The sequence below is a fragment of the Phyllopteryx taeniolatus genome, chromosome 2 (assembly GCF_024500385.1).
Source record: "Phyllopteryx taeniolatus isolate TA_2022b chromosome 2, UOR_Ptae_1.2, whole genome shotgun sequence".
NCBI lineage: Eukaryota > Metazoa > Chordata > Actinopteri > Syngnathiformes > Syngnathidae > Phyllopteryx > Phyllopteryx taeniolatus.
Genome location: NC_084503.1, coordinates 33,134,575 through 33,150,936, shown reverse-complemented (window position 1 = coordinate 33,150,936; position 16,362 = coordinate 33,134,575). Strand labels below are relative to the sequence as shown.

The 16,362-nt window shown below is 41.2% G+C and overlaps 1 protein-coding gene across 4 annotated transcripts in view; it reads left to right on the top strand.

Annotated features, from left to right (window-relative positions):
- The window catches only part of LOC133474272 (MAM domain-containing glycosylphosphatidylinositol anchor protein 1), a 271,446-nt gene that overhangs the window by 74,660 nt on the left and 180,424 nt on the right, over positions 1-16,362 (top strand). For all 4 annotated transcript variants that reach the window (XM_061765798.1, XM_061765795.1, XM_061765794.1 and 1 more), the window contains one exon: positions 2,394-2,533. In XM_061765798.1, the coding sequence (XP_061621782.1) occupies positions 2,394-2,533 (140 nt within the window). The remainder of the gene's footprint in view (positions 1-2,393; positions 2,534-16,362) is intronic.

Below are 16,362 nucleotides of genomic sequence, written 5' to 3'. Positions count from 1 at the left end.
TATTATGCTCATAGAACTTCAAGTATATTGAAAGAGCTTTGTGTGCTTGTTGTAGTAGTAGTAGTGTGGGAATAAGTTCAGAAAATAGGGAGCTGATATAAAATGGTGAATAATTGTCTGCTTAAAGCTGATTGGCGTGTCTGCATTAGTTTGCCTCTCTCCAGAGAGAGAGGTTGGATAGAGCGGCTCCTCTGTGTACTCCCGCCTCCAGCAGCTAGGCAGCTTCAGCTGAGTGATCGGAGAGAGAACTGACGGCAGCGAGGCAGATATGCGGAAGATGGAGCGGGAAGGAAAGAAATGTGAGACAGAGGGATGATGGAGACAGAGGGATGGAGAAAAAAATCACTACACCGCTTCAGTGAGTTATGTCTGAAAGTTACAGGCAAAGAAATAGAATCTAGTGTTACACCTCTGATGTCTCAACGATTGACACGGAAGATGGCCCAATGGTTGAATGAACAGTAACAAAACAAAAAAAAACAACAAAAAAAAACAGCCAATGAAGGTACACTCAGACCACACAGAAAGACGGGACCGAAAAAGGACACTGAACATGTCCTGGAAAAAGAGGATGTCGGGTCACCCAGTTCTATGAAGGGCAATAGGTAAAATATAGTCCAACATCCAATCCATCCAGTTTCTACTGGGACACAGGTTCGCTGGATCCTATCCCAGCTAACTTTGGGCAAGATGTGGTGTACACCTGAGACTGGTAGCCAGCCTATGGCAGGGCATATAAAGACAAAACATTCACATTCAAACGTATGGACAATTTCAAGTTGTTTTTTCTTACCAATCCGCTTTTTAAAACTTTATAATAGTCGACAAATATGTCTTCTGATTTCAAAATTAGTTATCCATCAATTTGATGTATACAGTGGACCATGAATAGCAAAACTCTGTGGATAACTGACGCTATAAAACACCGCTAAGCATTTTCAGGCTTGGTTCCCACCCTCCCTTAAATTCAATTTAAAAAAAAAAGCATCGTTTGAATTTGAGCGATTCCGGTCCTGATTCCGGTTCCTCGTTTCCATTCCGATTCTTTTAGGGGGCTTGGTCAGAAAGGTTTGCATGGTTTAAAAAAAGGGTCTCCAAATTATGAACATCCATTTTCTTTGCAGCCCGCAGTATAGACTAAAATGAACATTTGACTGGCGGGTCTTTATAACCAGTAAAAGGCAATGTGTGTGAAACTAACCCAATTGACTTACCACCTCAGTGTTGGCATAGATGTATTTTATTGTTTCAGTCACCCAATTTCACTTGACTGAAGTTCTGTGCGGTGTAGGCTGAGGCTTGGAACGGGAGGGAAGCGCGTCAGACTTCTACACATCGTGATAGCCTCCTTTGCACAATATAATCTTATTCAAAGTGTTGCACTGAGGCAACTAGTCTTTCGTTTTAACAAAGTTAAGACACTTTTGTTCGCCGCCGCCGTTGGGCACAAACACAGCTTTGTGCGCGTTCTTCTTTGTTGGTTTTCGCCAGTTTCTTTTTCGGGTTCTGCGGACTGTAGGCATCGAAACTGGGAACCAATTTTTTTTTAATTTAAAGGATTCCGGGAATATTAGTCTCAGTTCCAATTGGTTCTCGATTCTCGATGCCGAAACATAATTATAATAAAATAAAATTTGAATAATGTGATATTTCCTTCAGGTAATAAATGTTGTAATTATACAAATTATTAAGTAAATAAATAACTTAACATAAATCCATATTCTGTATACCATACTTTTCTAAGATTAAAATGGCTTGGCGAAATCCTTGCCACAATAGACAGCAAGGAGAACCGTGTAGCTGCCATTGCCAAGGTGACTCCAAATAACCTACTTCAGTGTTTTATATTAGCAGAGGTCACTCCTTACCACTGCCTACACAGCTGCTCATTGCTCTTTAGCAATCAGTTACGGACAAAAATACTCAGTTACTTTTACTTTCAAAATCATGTTAACTGTGGTTCAGCTGGTAGAGCAGGTTGTACAGTGACCAAAGGGTTGCTGGTTCAAATCCTGGCTCTGATTGTCTGGATGTCTGTCTGTCTTCAGGTGAGATCCTGAACTCTAATTTGCTCCTAGTGGGCCTGCCAGTGCCTTGCATTGGTTGGTGAATGTGAGGGTTTCTAAAGTGCTTTGGGCACTGTGATGGTGTAGATGAAGTGCTATATAAGTGCAGTCCATTTACCATTTTTATGTCATTCCACTGTTGGAATGGTTCAGTCCATTTTATTCATATTTTCTACGGGTGACGTATTGATAAAGCACCAGTGTTGAGATACATTTCTTGACCTTTTCGTGCTTGAGAGAGCTTACCGGGTACTGATTATGTACTGTTCTTTTTCTCCCCCTGCTTCCTATGATATGTCTGTCTCGCCACCCATGCATGCACCAAAGCTCCTGCTAATGCCCAGATTGTGCACTCGGGTGCCGCGTGCAACGTCAAGGATGATAACATCAGTGAGAGGATCTACACAATCAAAGAGGGAGACACGCTTGTGCTTCAGTGCATTATGAAGGGACACCCGAGACCTCAGGTGAGCTCCTGCATCTGTTGATGTTTGTTTGTTTTTATGTTCTTGTTTTGGGATAGTTACATGCACTCCTCATGTCTTCTTGGGAGACATTCGAATATGAAGTATGCATTTCAAAACTAGGCTAATGGACGCTGATAGCAGTTTTCAGTGTTGTACCTAAGCTAGTTCAATGAATGAAAGTTCATGAACTGGTTCATATTTTGTGTGAACATGAATTGAACATTTCTGCCTGATGAATGTAATTGAGAACATGCTCATTCTGGCACCAAAGAACGGTTTTGGAATGAAAGTTCATTTGGATACAAGAGTGCCAGGTATTTTTAGGGTCTTCCACGACAAACCAGTCTGAACCCACTATATACTGTAGAAGCCTTCATATGTCGGCGGATAAATGCTGTATTTGGCAACCGATTCAGTACTGCCACGGTGGCCATTCATTGCAGACGTCGTAGCTGCGTGAGAATGCGAGTACCTCTGAACGCACCGTTCAGGGGCACTGCGCAAATGGAAGAGAATGTTTTCTTCCGTGGTTCTTTTGTAATACAATTTTTTAGTTAAAACTCTGTACGATCTCACGGTCAGATGGAATTTATTTTGTTTTGTAAAAGAAGAATAAATGGCTACCAGTGTGGACTGAAAGGGTGGCAACACTGGGAAAATGAAATGCCAGTATTTTAAGGGAATAACGACAGCAACATACTCAAAAACAAAACAAAAAAAAACTATGAACTAGTTTGTTTTTGGAATGGTGAATTGAACTTTGAACTTGTATGTGTAGAAAATGAACTTTCCAAAAACTGGTAGTTTTCTCTAAAGCACCACCTGTGGATCTCATTGGGTTCCACAGGCGTACCTAATGATTTGACCAAGAGAACCACCTTGAGCAATGCTAAAACTACTACCACTACGACAATTGATTTCCATGAAACATTGAGTAGGGGTGTGGCATGGGCTAAAGTTGAATTTTGTTTTACAAACCACAATTCCAATAAATTGTGGTGTGATTCCAGATATTGCATTCAGTAATTTTGTATTTTTTATTGTGATATGGCCCTCCATGGAAGAAATTATTTCAGTGTAGTGGATTGGCAGTGTTTAATGAATTACAAAACTAAAACAGTTACATTAATGACATTATTGACAAAATTTTTAGTAATATAGCAATCCCCCTCCATCACGGGGGTTATGTTCCAGATTACCCCCGTAAGAAGTGAAATCCGTGATATAGAAATACCCCATTTAAATACACCGTAGGCATGTTTTTATAGCATAGGATTTTTTTTCAAGGTCTTCAAACACACTTTTTAAAACAATACACACACATTTAAACATAATATATTGCGAGAGCAAAAGCTATGGATAACACCAAAATATTGTAAAAACAATATAAAGAAATAGACTAACACTTGTAATAACACAACACATCTGCAATATGGCTGGACCACATAGCGTGACCGGCGATATAGCGGGGGCTTACTGTATACCTGCTACAATCTGAGAAATACACAGGGTGCATTTCAACCTTGCGTTGGGCGGACATGTCCATTATTTGTAATCTATAAAACTTTAGTTGCCATATATTCCTCCGCTTTACTGTGGCTTGGTTTTTGTTGTGCGGCCTGACTTTAAGCCAGCCTTTCAGTCATTGTTTGTACCATATCATTGGGGCATCTTCCTTGTCAATTATTAAAGCAGCATCTTTGATTGGCTGGCAACCAGTTCAAGGTGTACCCTGCATCTCGCCCAAAATCAGCTGGGATAGGCTTTCACACACTTGCAACCCTAGTGAGGGTAATTAGAATAGAAGATGGATAGCTCATTGGTAGTGGTCATTGTCTTGTTAAAGGACATTAGGGCATACTACATTTTTGACTGGCTGAAGGACAGGTGGTTTGCCTTAGCAGAGGCCTGTGCTCTACTGCGTGGGCTTGTCATCACCGTAAAGGCGGAATTGTGCATTCACAGTGACCAAAGTATTTGCCCTGTTGTCTTTTTCATGTTTAACAAGGTCGCAGGTGTTCTTGAGAAAACGCATGTTGTAACTAATTAATGGCTGGATTTCATCACAAACTATGCATCTTGCATGTTGCTTTCACATTGGGGCAGTTTTTCAATAGCAATTATAGCAAAGCCTGAGGCCTATTACGATGTAACTGTTGTTAGGATGCATTTGCGCCTTGTGTTTACACGGGGGTTGTGTAGATTTTGTGACAAACATCACCTCGTAGACGTGAGCATGTTGGTGGTTAACACTGCGGGCAAATCTGGCGAGAATTCACATAGTCATGTTTAATCAGTGCACCCCTGCTCCTCTTCCAACTCTATACTGTAGTTTTTCAGGTGGACACTGAAGACTATTTTACACAACCAAAAGTGGTTAAGACAAAAGCAAATTGTTATGAAAAGCCACAGTGTGTTTCTTACTATCCTCTTTGCTGCTTCACTTGAAACGTGCCTCCCACTTTTTAAAGCTAAGCTGCCGAGTTGTGAAGAACTGCAAATGATTTTACGCAGCGGCTTTATAGATCGCACGTGCTGGATCTCAGTAGAGACTCCAGATGTAGCAAACGTTACAAGCAAACAAAAAAAAGCATGCCCTGTTACTCCTTTGGGAATATTGTTTTGTATTGAGACAAATTTAATAAAAAATTGTGACTTTAAAAAAAAAAAAAAAAAAAAAAAATTTAAATTGTTTTTATTTATTTGTTTTTTTTTTTCTTCACTCACATATTCCGTAATGTGAAAAATACAATTTCGGGAATAGGGCTAGTCAAAGTCACACTAAAGTCATTTTTCTGTTGCGTTCTAAAATACGTGCTGAAAGCACATGCAAAGACTGAGAATAATTTAGAGCTGAATTGTTGAGAAGATGCTAAAAAATCCTTTTCACCATCCTTGTGAATATTCACATTTAACCAGGTCATTTCATTCTCAGCACATTGAATTGATCGCAACTGTTGAAGACTGTTGAAGACATTTTGCCTCTCATCCGAACAGGCTTCATCAGTTCATGTAACAAGGCTTAGTTCAGACAAAACTAGCCTGAGTTGGTGTGGAAAAACTCAAACTATTTTCTTCCCCAAGTTGGAGGCACAACCCAAACCACAGATGGTACCGGTATCATTCCTTTGGAATGCAAAAAAGGCCAGATGTTGGGAAGCCTGGCAGAGAGCCCACTGTCCGTCCACAAGAATCGTTAGGGGGAAACGCCCTCATTAATATACTATTCAGTTGTAGTGGTGCGAGGCAGTGTTTTTGTGCTATTTGTTGGAGGCAGAATTATTGAGTTTCTCTGGAATGGACGAAAGGATGGCATTGTAAGTGGGAGATAGGTGGTGTGGTAAGCCACCTCCTCTGTTAAGGGATAGTCTTTCCACCTTCACGTAGATGGCCTCTCTTACTCCTCTTTCAAACCATCTGTCTTCCCTGTCCAGAATATGCATGCTTTTGTCTTTAAAAGGGTGCTGTTTCTCTTGGAGGTGCAGGTAGACAGCTGAGTCTTGACCTGAGGGCTTTACCCTGTTTTGTGACATACATCGGCTGAGTGGTTGCCTGGTTTCTATTTCACCCACTCAACTGGCCGGATTTTTTTGGCGGTGCTTAAAACTAGCCCCCTGACGAAAGAGGGCTGGGGCGTATACTTTCTGGCATGAGTCCCTCGCCCACTGTATAACTAACAAGTGCCGTCTATGGCTATTCACTGCAATTGCAAGTTACTTAGTAATAATAGCTTGGCCCATTTCTACCACCACTGCATTGTGCAGTTAACCATCAAGCTATGCCTACAACCCAAAAAATGCATCTTCCTTGAAGTTTTTTTATTTAATTGGGCTAGTGTCTCTGTTGTGGTGACCCGCATGCAGCGAGCCAACAGCGAGTTGGACGGCTCCACTGCGAAGTGGTCTGCTACTAGCAGCCACTGAGCTGAGGAGCTAAGGAACTCGCTCGACTGTAGCGGAGACGTTTAATGCAGTCAGTGCCTCGCTTGGAGTTGTTGTGTGTGAGTCCCCACGTAACAGAGACACGGGAAGGTTAACTGTTTATTAACCATAACAACAGTGGAACAAGTTATTCAGCCAGTAGCTGATGATAGACAATTGAGCATACGTGTGCTCACATGTAAATATGTGTCAAGGAGGCGTTCGTAAACTTGAGACATTTGTTATACAAAAGGTATAAGTTGGACACCTATGCGCTGGCTTGTGCATTAGCAAGTGTACTGTGCTCTAGCCCAACTCTTGCCACAAAAGTTCATCGTGCTTGAGCGAAGCACATGCCAACACTTGTGATTAGTTGAGGTGTCAAGTGTGCCCAAGCAGAAGAATTTTTTTTTTTGGGCAACTTACATTGGCAACTTACAGTGATCAAGGCCTGTTCCAAGTTCCAAGCAACATTTTTGTATCATTAACTGTGCAAAAAAGTGCAAAAAAGTTATACATCTGTTGCAACTAAACTCAACGACAATAAAACACGCACAACTTATGAAAAAGAAAAAAAAGCCAAAGCAAATGTAAACCCCCCCCCCCCCCAAAAAAAAGTTGAGCATGATCCAACACAGTGTGGCAGAAGACGAACGAGCTAGCGAACTAGAAAGGGACCCAGCCAGCTCGGCACCGAGACCCGGGATGTACCTTTGGCCATGTTAGGGCATTGGATCTTGGTTAAAATAAGCCATTTTAAACTAAAAAGAAAAATTTTACAGGGGGAGAACTGGCATCCAATCAGGGCAGTGTACTCTCCTTCCATTGGACAGGTTGCCCAGTTTGGTTCTACAACCCCAATTCCAATGAAGTTGGGACGTTGTGTTAAACATAAATAAAAAAACAGAATACAATGATTTGCAAATCATGTTCAACCTATATTTAATTGAATACACTACAAAGACAAGATATTTAATGTTCAAACTGATAAACTTTATTGTTTTTAGCAAATAATCATTAACTTAGAACACATTCCAAAAAATCTGGGACAGGTGGCAAAAATCGGCTGAGTGGTTGCCTGGTTTGAGGAATGCTCATCAAACACCTGTTTGGAACATCCCACAGGTGAACAGTCTAATTAGGAACAGGTGGGTGTCATGATTGGGTATAAAAAGAGCTTCCCTCAATTGCTCAGTCATTAGCAAGCAACGATGGGGCGAGGTTCACCTCTTTGTGAACAAGTGCGTGAGAAAATAGTCGAACAGTTTAAGGACAATGTTCCTCAACGTACAATTGCAAGGAATTTAGGGATTTCATCATCTACGGTCCATAATATCATCAAAAGTAGACTTTACGCCGATCTGATCGAAGTTATCGGTACCGGCCGATAATTAGCATTTTATGCTGATCGATTGATCGGCTTTCATGTCATAATTCGCCGATCCGATCAACTACATCATCGATCGGCTCCGCACAAGACATTTAACTCTGCGTCGCCGTTGCATATGAATCCAAAAGCTAGTTTATTTTTAACCTTGTCATGTGTCTTGTGGCGCAATACTGTAACTATCTGACGGCCGATAAATTTTTTTCAATCTTGTCGGTGAAAAAAAACGTCATCGGTGTGGGACTATTTTGCGGTGTTAGTTGCAATCTATGCACAACTGAAGTATGTCGTGGGGAACGTCATCAAAATGCTTCAACACAACGAATTTGATCGGGGACCTGAACAATGTACACAAGGAGGAGCATGCTGTGTTCAAGCAACGCAACGTGGGGGAAAAAAAAAAAAAAAAGATAAAGCCAAACGTACACAAACTCTGGACAACAAACGTCCATATAGCCGGAACAGTGAGAAAGTTAGAGTAAGTGTTAAATGTCATTAACAGTATTTATTAAAGTAATTTAATTCCAACAAAGTAATTTAATTACAGTAAGTTAGCACCCATTATTTCTGTCATGTAATGTTGATCTGACCTAAACTTATGTCAGTGGCCAATCCTTGAAAGCCCCCTAGAGGTCATTGATGTTTTAACTTTTATCTAAAATGCTAGAGAAGAATTTTGAGCTGGGATGGGCTCCAGCACGCCTGCGACCCGAGTGAGGATAAGTGGTACAGAAAATGGATGGATGGATACATTACTCGGTATACAGTACAAAAGTATATACTGTAAATGAACAAGTCATGTAAATGGCCACATTGCTCCATCTTGTGATCGAATCGGTGATCGGTTATTATTTTTTTAAACTTGGTGATCGTCCCCAAATATTCTGATCGTGTAAAGCCTAATCAACAGGTTCATAGAATCTGGAGAAATCACTGCATGTAAGCGGCAAGGCCGAAAACCAACATTGAATGCCTGTGACCTTCGATCCCTCAGGCGGCACTGCATCAAAAACCGACTTCAATGTGTAAAGGATTTCACCACATGGGCTCAGGAACACTTCAGAAAACCAATGTCAGTAAATACAGTTTGGCACTACATCCATAAGTGCAACTTGAAACTACTATGCAAAGCAAAAGTCATTTATCAACAACACCCAGAAACACCGCTGGCTTCTCTGGGCCCAAGCTCATCTAAGATGGCCTAATGCAAAGTGGAAAAGTGTTCTGTGGTCCGACGAGCCCACATTTCAAATTGTTTTTGGAAATTGTGGACGTCGTGTCCTCCGGGCCAAAGACGAAAAGAACCATCCGGACTGTTATTGACGCAAAGTTCAAAAGCCAGCATCTGTGATGGTATGGGGCTGTGTTAGTGCCAATGGCATGGGTAACTTACACATCTGTGAGGGCACCATTAATGCTGAAAGGTACAGACAGGTTTTGGAGAAACATATGCTGCCATCCAAGCAACGTCTTTTTCATGGACGCCCCTGCTTATTTCAGCAAGACAATGCCAAGCCACATTCTGCATGTGTTACAACAGCGTGGCTTCGTAGTAAAAGAGTGCTGCCTGCAGTCCAGACCTGTCTCCCATTGAAAATGTGTGGCGCATTATGAAGCGTAAAATACGACAACGGAGACCCCGGAATTCCACCTACAAAGCTTCAACAATTAGTGTCCTCAGTTCCCAAACGTTTATTGAATGTTGTTAAAAGAAAAGGTGATGTAACACAGTGGTAAACATGACCCTGTCCCAGCTTTTTTGGAACGTGTTACAGCCATAAAATTCTAAGTTAATGATTATGTGCTAAAAACAATAAAGTTTATCAGTTTGAACATTAAATCTTGTCTTTGTAGTATATTCAATTAAATATAGGTTGAACATGATTTGCAAATAATTGTATTCTGTTTTTATTTATGTTTAACACAACGTCCCAGCTTCATTGGAATTGGGGTTGTAGGTAGTTTTGTGAATACTTTACTTTGGACTCGTGAGGGTGGTCTCTTTTTCTTGGCTTTAGCAGGATTATTTTTATTTTCTGATAAAGTAGTTGTTCAAACAGCAGCCAATATGGGATCAAATAGTGAGTGTAGATATGAACGTGAGTGTGAATGGTTGTCTGTCTGTGACCTGCATTTGGCTGGTGATTGAACCAGGGGAAGTCGTAGTTTACGTTTTGCCTACGTTTAGCTGGGATAAACTCCAGTTCATTTGCGATTCTGAACGTGATAAAGACGATGGAAGGAATTCTTTGTCTGCGATGCTTTAAGAAAACACAATGCTGAACTCAACCTTTGAAGTTTTTCATAATAACGTCCTCTGATGAAGCCACTGACAGGAAACTCTTTCACACATACTGTATATGATGCAGCATCACGAGTAATTAGCACACTTAGACACACTGCCCCACGGCAACAGATGACTTTCTTATCCATCCCAAAAGTGTTGCTTGGAATCACTGGCGATTTTGTCACAGCTTTTCTTTTCGAGAGGAAATTCCAATTGGAAAGTACTAGTTTGTGTTCTCTTTTTGGAGCGTTTTGCACAAGCAGACCGACTTAAGTGTAACACAATGTTTTTTGTTTTCTTTTTTCTCTAGAAAGACATCTGCCCTAAGGTTTAAATGGTTCCTGCCACGGTTCGTGCTATGCCCGTCGACTAAGTTTAGTCAAGAATCTGTGAAAATTGCCTTGTGACCAAAAAAAAAACCCACTGCTGGTAAAAAGAAAAAAAAACAACAAACAACAACCTGTTTTTTTGAGGGGCAAAATGAGGAATGAGAGCAAATAGGAGATGTTGCTGGAAACATGGTGTCCTGTGTTGAACTCCAGGTTATAAGGTCCACGTGTGTTAGTGTGTGTGTGTGTGTGTCAGGGAACTTGCAGAACGCTCGTGTGTTTTGTGTTCGGTGAGAAAAGCTGTGTTCCTCACAGGTGCATGTCCACTAGCATTACGTCAACATGAATAAAACAGTGCCTGTATGTTTACTCCTTGTTGTTCTTCTGCATTTGTTCATATGTACAAAGTGCATGTGTGCTACAGCCCCTTTTGCCTTGTGCAATGTCGTGCGTTTTTTTTTTTTTTTTTTTTGGGTGGGGGGTCTAAGAGCGGCAATAATAACTGTTGTAAGTACAAAGTATTCCTTGGAGTTTCGCAAAAATGATGTTCAGTTTGGGCTAGAGGTGGTAGTGTGCTTTAGGTATTTTTTCACAATACAGGGGAACTCCAGACATCAAGTGCCCCAAATGTGATACGATTTGGAGTACTGTACAGTGGTGCCTTGAGATAAGAGTGACCCGACTAACAAGTTTTTCGAGATACAAGCCATTGTTCGGCCGATTGTTTTGTGCATGGTGGCAGTAAACTTAAATCATCTCACTTCACAACAAGCAGCAGTTTGGCAGATCATGAATTTTTTTTCAAAAGAGTTTTCAAGTTTTCTACCACCTCATGTTGACGTTTACTGTCAAACTAAGCATGAAACAAAGATAATTACATGTTTTGTATTTAAAACAAACACATAACTTTGCCTTAAAGTCTGCTAGCTTAATCCTAACACATAAGGAATCCAGCCATAGTTGGGTCAAGTCAAGTCATGTTTATTTGTATAGGCCTTGATCACAAAAAAGTCTCCAAGGGCTTCACAGGCCCGCAGTTGGCAATGATTGATGACATCCCAGGCTTCAATGGATGTCAAGTGGGCAACATTTATCACATAGTCTGGTGCTGTACAATGTTCATTACGATGGCAAGATGCTGTGCAGTTCATCAGGATTGCATAAGAGTCAGTTTAAAGAGAAAAGGCTCCGCAGGGTGGATGCCTTTGGTGGTTCTGCCTCAGGACCTGGTCCGAGCAAGAGCAAAACCCTCTATAGCAATGACTCCGGGGGAACTGGTCCACTTCAGGTATTGTCCCAGTCGGTCGGTGCAGAACCCACAAAGCAACAGCCTCAGATTTGGTCAACGTCATCTCGCTCTCTCTCTCCGAGCAGGAGACGAGCGGGGAGGAAATAGGACAAGCGTTAGTAAAACAGGCCTACATGTACTTTAAATATAAGCCAAAGAGCAGAAATAAGTCTTAAACCAGGATTTTAAACATTTCTACTGAGGTAGCAGCTCTAATATCCGCGGGTAGGGTATTCCAGAGTACTGGAGCCCGAATACAAAAAAAACTAGAGAGCCTGCAGACTTCTTTCTGGCTCTTTGAGTCACCAAAAGACTAGCATTTTGTGAGCGTAGGTTTCGGGACGGAACATACGGTACAGCTAAGTCAGCCAGATAAGAGGGTGTGAACCCGTGTAATATTTTATGAGTAAGTAACAGGACGTTAAAATCACATCTCAAGTAGACCGGGAGACAATGCAAGTTGGATGATGGAGTAACGACTAGCAACTTCTCAGCACAATATTAACAGGAAAATTAATTAGATATCAAATGCATATACAAAAAATTTTACCAGGTGGATGCTAATGTATATAGACTTTTTCCCCCCACTAAGCAACACCTGGCACTACTAGGTATACTGCTATCGCTCTGCAGACTTTGCCCTTCATCCTGGCAGAGACTCTTCCGTCACATAACACACCTGACACCTTCCTCCACCCATTCCAACCTGCTTGGACCCGTTTCTTCACTTCCTGACCACACTCCCCATTGCTCTGGACTGTTGACCCCAAGTATTTAAAGTCCTCCAGCCTCGCTATCGCTTCTCCCTGTAGCCTCACTTTCCCCCCTCCACGCCTTTCATTCATGCACATGTATTCTGTCTTACTTTGGCTAATCTTCATTCCTCTGCTTTCCAGTGCATGCCTCCATCTTTCTAACTGTTCCTCCAGCTGCTCCCTGCTTTCACTGCAGATCACAATGTTATCTGCAAACATCATGGTCCACGGGGATTCCAGTCTAACCTCATCTGTCACCCTATCTATCACCACTGCAAACAGGAAGGGGCTCAGGGCTGATGCAGTCCTACCTCCACCTTAAATTCCTCTGTCACACCTACAGTAGCGGCACGGTGACCGACTGGTTAGAGCGTCAGCCTCACAGTTCTGAGGTGCGGGGTTCAATCCCCGTCGCCGCCTGTGTGGAGTTTGCATGTTCTCCCCGTGCCTGCGTGGGTTTTCTCCAGGCACTCCGGTTTCCTCCCACATCCCAAAAACATGCATTAATTGGAGACTCTAAATTGCCCGTAGGCATGACTGTGAGTGTGAATGGTTGTTTGTTTGTATGTGCCCTGCGATTGGCTGGCAACCAGTTCAGGGTGTACCCCGCCTCCTGCCCGATGACAGCTCGGATAGGCTCCAGCATGCCCGCGACCCTAGTGAGGAGAAGCGGCTCAGAAAATGGATGGATGGACACCTACAGTATGTATGTAAGACTACACCTTGGACTCGTCAACAGTCTATCAGTTTTTTGTTTAATTTTTACATTGAGAGAAGATTTGATTGACCATTACCCATATCTATCATCATATGTCTTACACCTTGGCATCCACAAGAAATTGTTTTTGTCCGCTTATCCAGTGCGATACCAGATAAAATAATGTGTATAGCCTATACAAAAGTAACTAGATTAGAAGTGATGAGTAGTTTTGCTGACCTTAGTGCCATTGTTCTGTGTAGGATAAGCACACTGCAGCATTCTCAGTTGTCTCCCTTTGGGCATACTGAATTTCCACTGCATACCATCAGCTGTATTGATCATGTGATCCATGTCACTTGAGTCTTCTTCACCCTTAAAATTTTATAGATTATTTATTTATTTCGGTCCTTTTTAAAAAAGCTACAAAAGTGTATAACCATACAATACTTGATTTAACTATTTTAACACCAAAAATACAGCACCCTCCATCCCGCGGCAGTTGTTTGTTCCACGGTCCACCAAATCCCTCTCACCTCCTCTGTTGCTCAGTGCATATCACTTCCAGTGCATATACAGTTGAGGTGTACTCTAAGTATCTGACTTAAACCAGGATATGTGGAACATTTCTTAACTTCCACCACTCAATAACATCACACCATTATCATTACCATTCCTCATTTTTTGCTGCATTTAATTGTAACTCACTGTTCATGTTGTTGGGTATGAGTTAGCTGGCGTTTTTACTAGCTAGGGAACGTTTCAGGTGGTCAGAGACAGCACCACCGTCCTCTGTTTGAATTTGAATGTGAGAAACTAGCTGTTGTGTCATGTACATCTACTAATACTAATCCCAATGTGATATTGACAAGCTAACTGACTGGATGCCTATTAACATTGTAACTCCACTTAGGACACCGAGAGAGGGAGGAGAAAAGAGATGATTTTATATAAGTATTCAAAGTATTCACAAAAATAAATTTTTGTGATGTGATTTCAATGCTGTGCTTTGCATTTCAGTCCAAGTTCCATATTGGGTATTTTTAGTACTGTCCTCACTATTGAGGCCTGTTTGACTCCAGAAAATAATGCATACTGTTAATGTGTATGTAGCTGTGCTGCTGTAACAAAATTAGTTGTTTTCCCCTGAACTTAAAAAAAGCTTGATCAGATTTCACGGTTTAATCACAGACTTTCCCAAAATGTGTTATGCTTGCATAAATGTGGGAATCAAATTACGTTAAAATGTACAAAACAGTGAAATTTATCTTGCCTGGGTGGTAGCTGAGCACCCCTAAACCTTCTCAGGGCCTCTGAATTGATCGTAGCTGGACTGTTCAGGTAGTCTTAGAAGACATTTTGCCTCTCAACCGAGCAGGCTTCATCAGTTCATGCAATACAGCTTAGTAAGGACACACTAACCTGAGTTGGTGTGGACAATCTCGACACAGGAATCCTAACGACTGTCCTTCTTTGTATTCCACATGAGTGATGCCATCCGTTGTTGGGGTGTGCCTCAAATTTGGAGCTAAAATAGTTGAGTTTCTCCACACCAGTTCAGTCTAGTTTGTCCTATCGAATCCTTATTGCATGAACTGATGAAGACTGCTCGGATGAGGGGCGAAACATCTTCCAAGACAACCGGACTAGTCCAGTTGTGATCAATTGCCTTGACAATGAAGTGGCCTGGATGAATGAGAATATTCACAGGCACCCCTAAACCTCTGATCCAAGAATCGCCCCTGGTTAATAAATTGCAAACTATTTATTAATTACCCTCAGTAAAATAGCTTTGAACAATAAATGCAATCTATGCAGTTTATAGCGCAACTTTTCGTATATTTTCTGATTCTGCCGTATTGATAAGTGGTAAAAGGGAGCCTTATTGTAAGGGGTACTGGTATAATTAGGTATATTATAATAATTAATAATTAGGGAATGCTTTTTATGACTAATTCGGTAGAGCTAAATATGGGCTCATTATTTGGCAAGCAGAATAAGATGTCGCTGTTGTTGTGACTTACAGCAGTTTGTTACTTCAATAAGAAATGTAAACATTCTATTTAATTGGCAATTTAGAATTTTTTGGTAATCGTGTACCAAGTAGTCGACTTGAATGTGTAATGTATATTTTAATGCAAATATCTTATTTACTATATCTCAGTGTGCTGGAAAAGCTTGAAAATTCATCTTTAAGTTGTTTCACCTTGGAAAAGGTGTATAAATAATGAATTTTAAGGACTCACCAGATGAGTAAGATGAAAAAAAGCAGTCAACAGCCACAAAAGTTACATAAAGTTGAGTTTATGAGATCTTTTTTCCCCCCCCCCTCCTCTTACTAGAACTTTGTATTTGCCTGTGGGTGCTGGTTGTCTCACAGTCTATTCTGGCTGCTTTATTATTTATGACTGCATTCCAGTTTATCAAGAGCGCCCTCATAATTCTCTCGGTATGCAGCCATCAGAGAGACAATACACCAACAAATTTGTGCCAACAACATTTGAATGAATTTATTGATGAAGGCGAATCTTAAGAGCGTCGTAGTTAATTTATTAGATAAGTGATTTCATTTCATTCAAGAGTCTTTTATCCATATCATCTGGCTTTGGAACAGTGTGCTGTTTAATGGTTCCATTTAAAATCGTAAAATGTCCAGATTAGGATTTGTTTTGGTGCCTTTTCAATCCATGCCTTCTCTGACTGAGATAGCTTTCACTCTTCCCTCAGAAGGAGGATCCAATTTAAGCAGGTGAGGGCGGCCCAATCGAAAGTTGCTTTGGACAGAGTGATGCTGATTGAGGATTTGTCCATTCTTTTATCAGGAGCGATTGTTTACCTTTGCCTGAGCTAGATGGGATTGAAGAGAGAGCTCTGTACACCCATGGAGCAATCTTATCATTTCAATTTTAGGCCGCACATCATTTTTTGTCTTTCACGTACTGTCACACTTATTCACTGCAAATCATTCTCACTTTACGGTCTTTGTTTTTGTCTCTCCTCTGGTGAATGCCTCTTATTTTCCCCTCCCATGTCATGTCGAGCGCTACTAATTCTTCTTCATCCCTCCCATCATTTTGATCTTTTTTTCTTGTAGACTTTCACTCCCTTCTCTTTCTGCACTTCATTTCAGACCAACTACAACATTCTACTCCTCAATCCACCACTG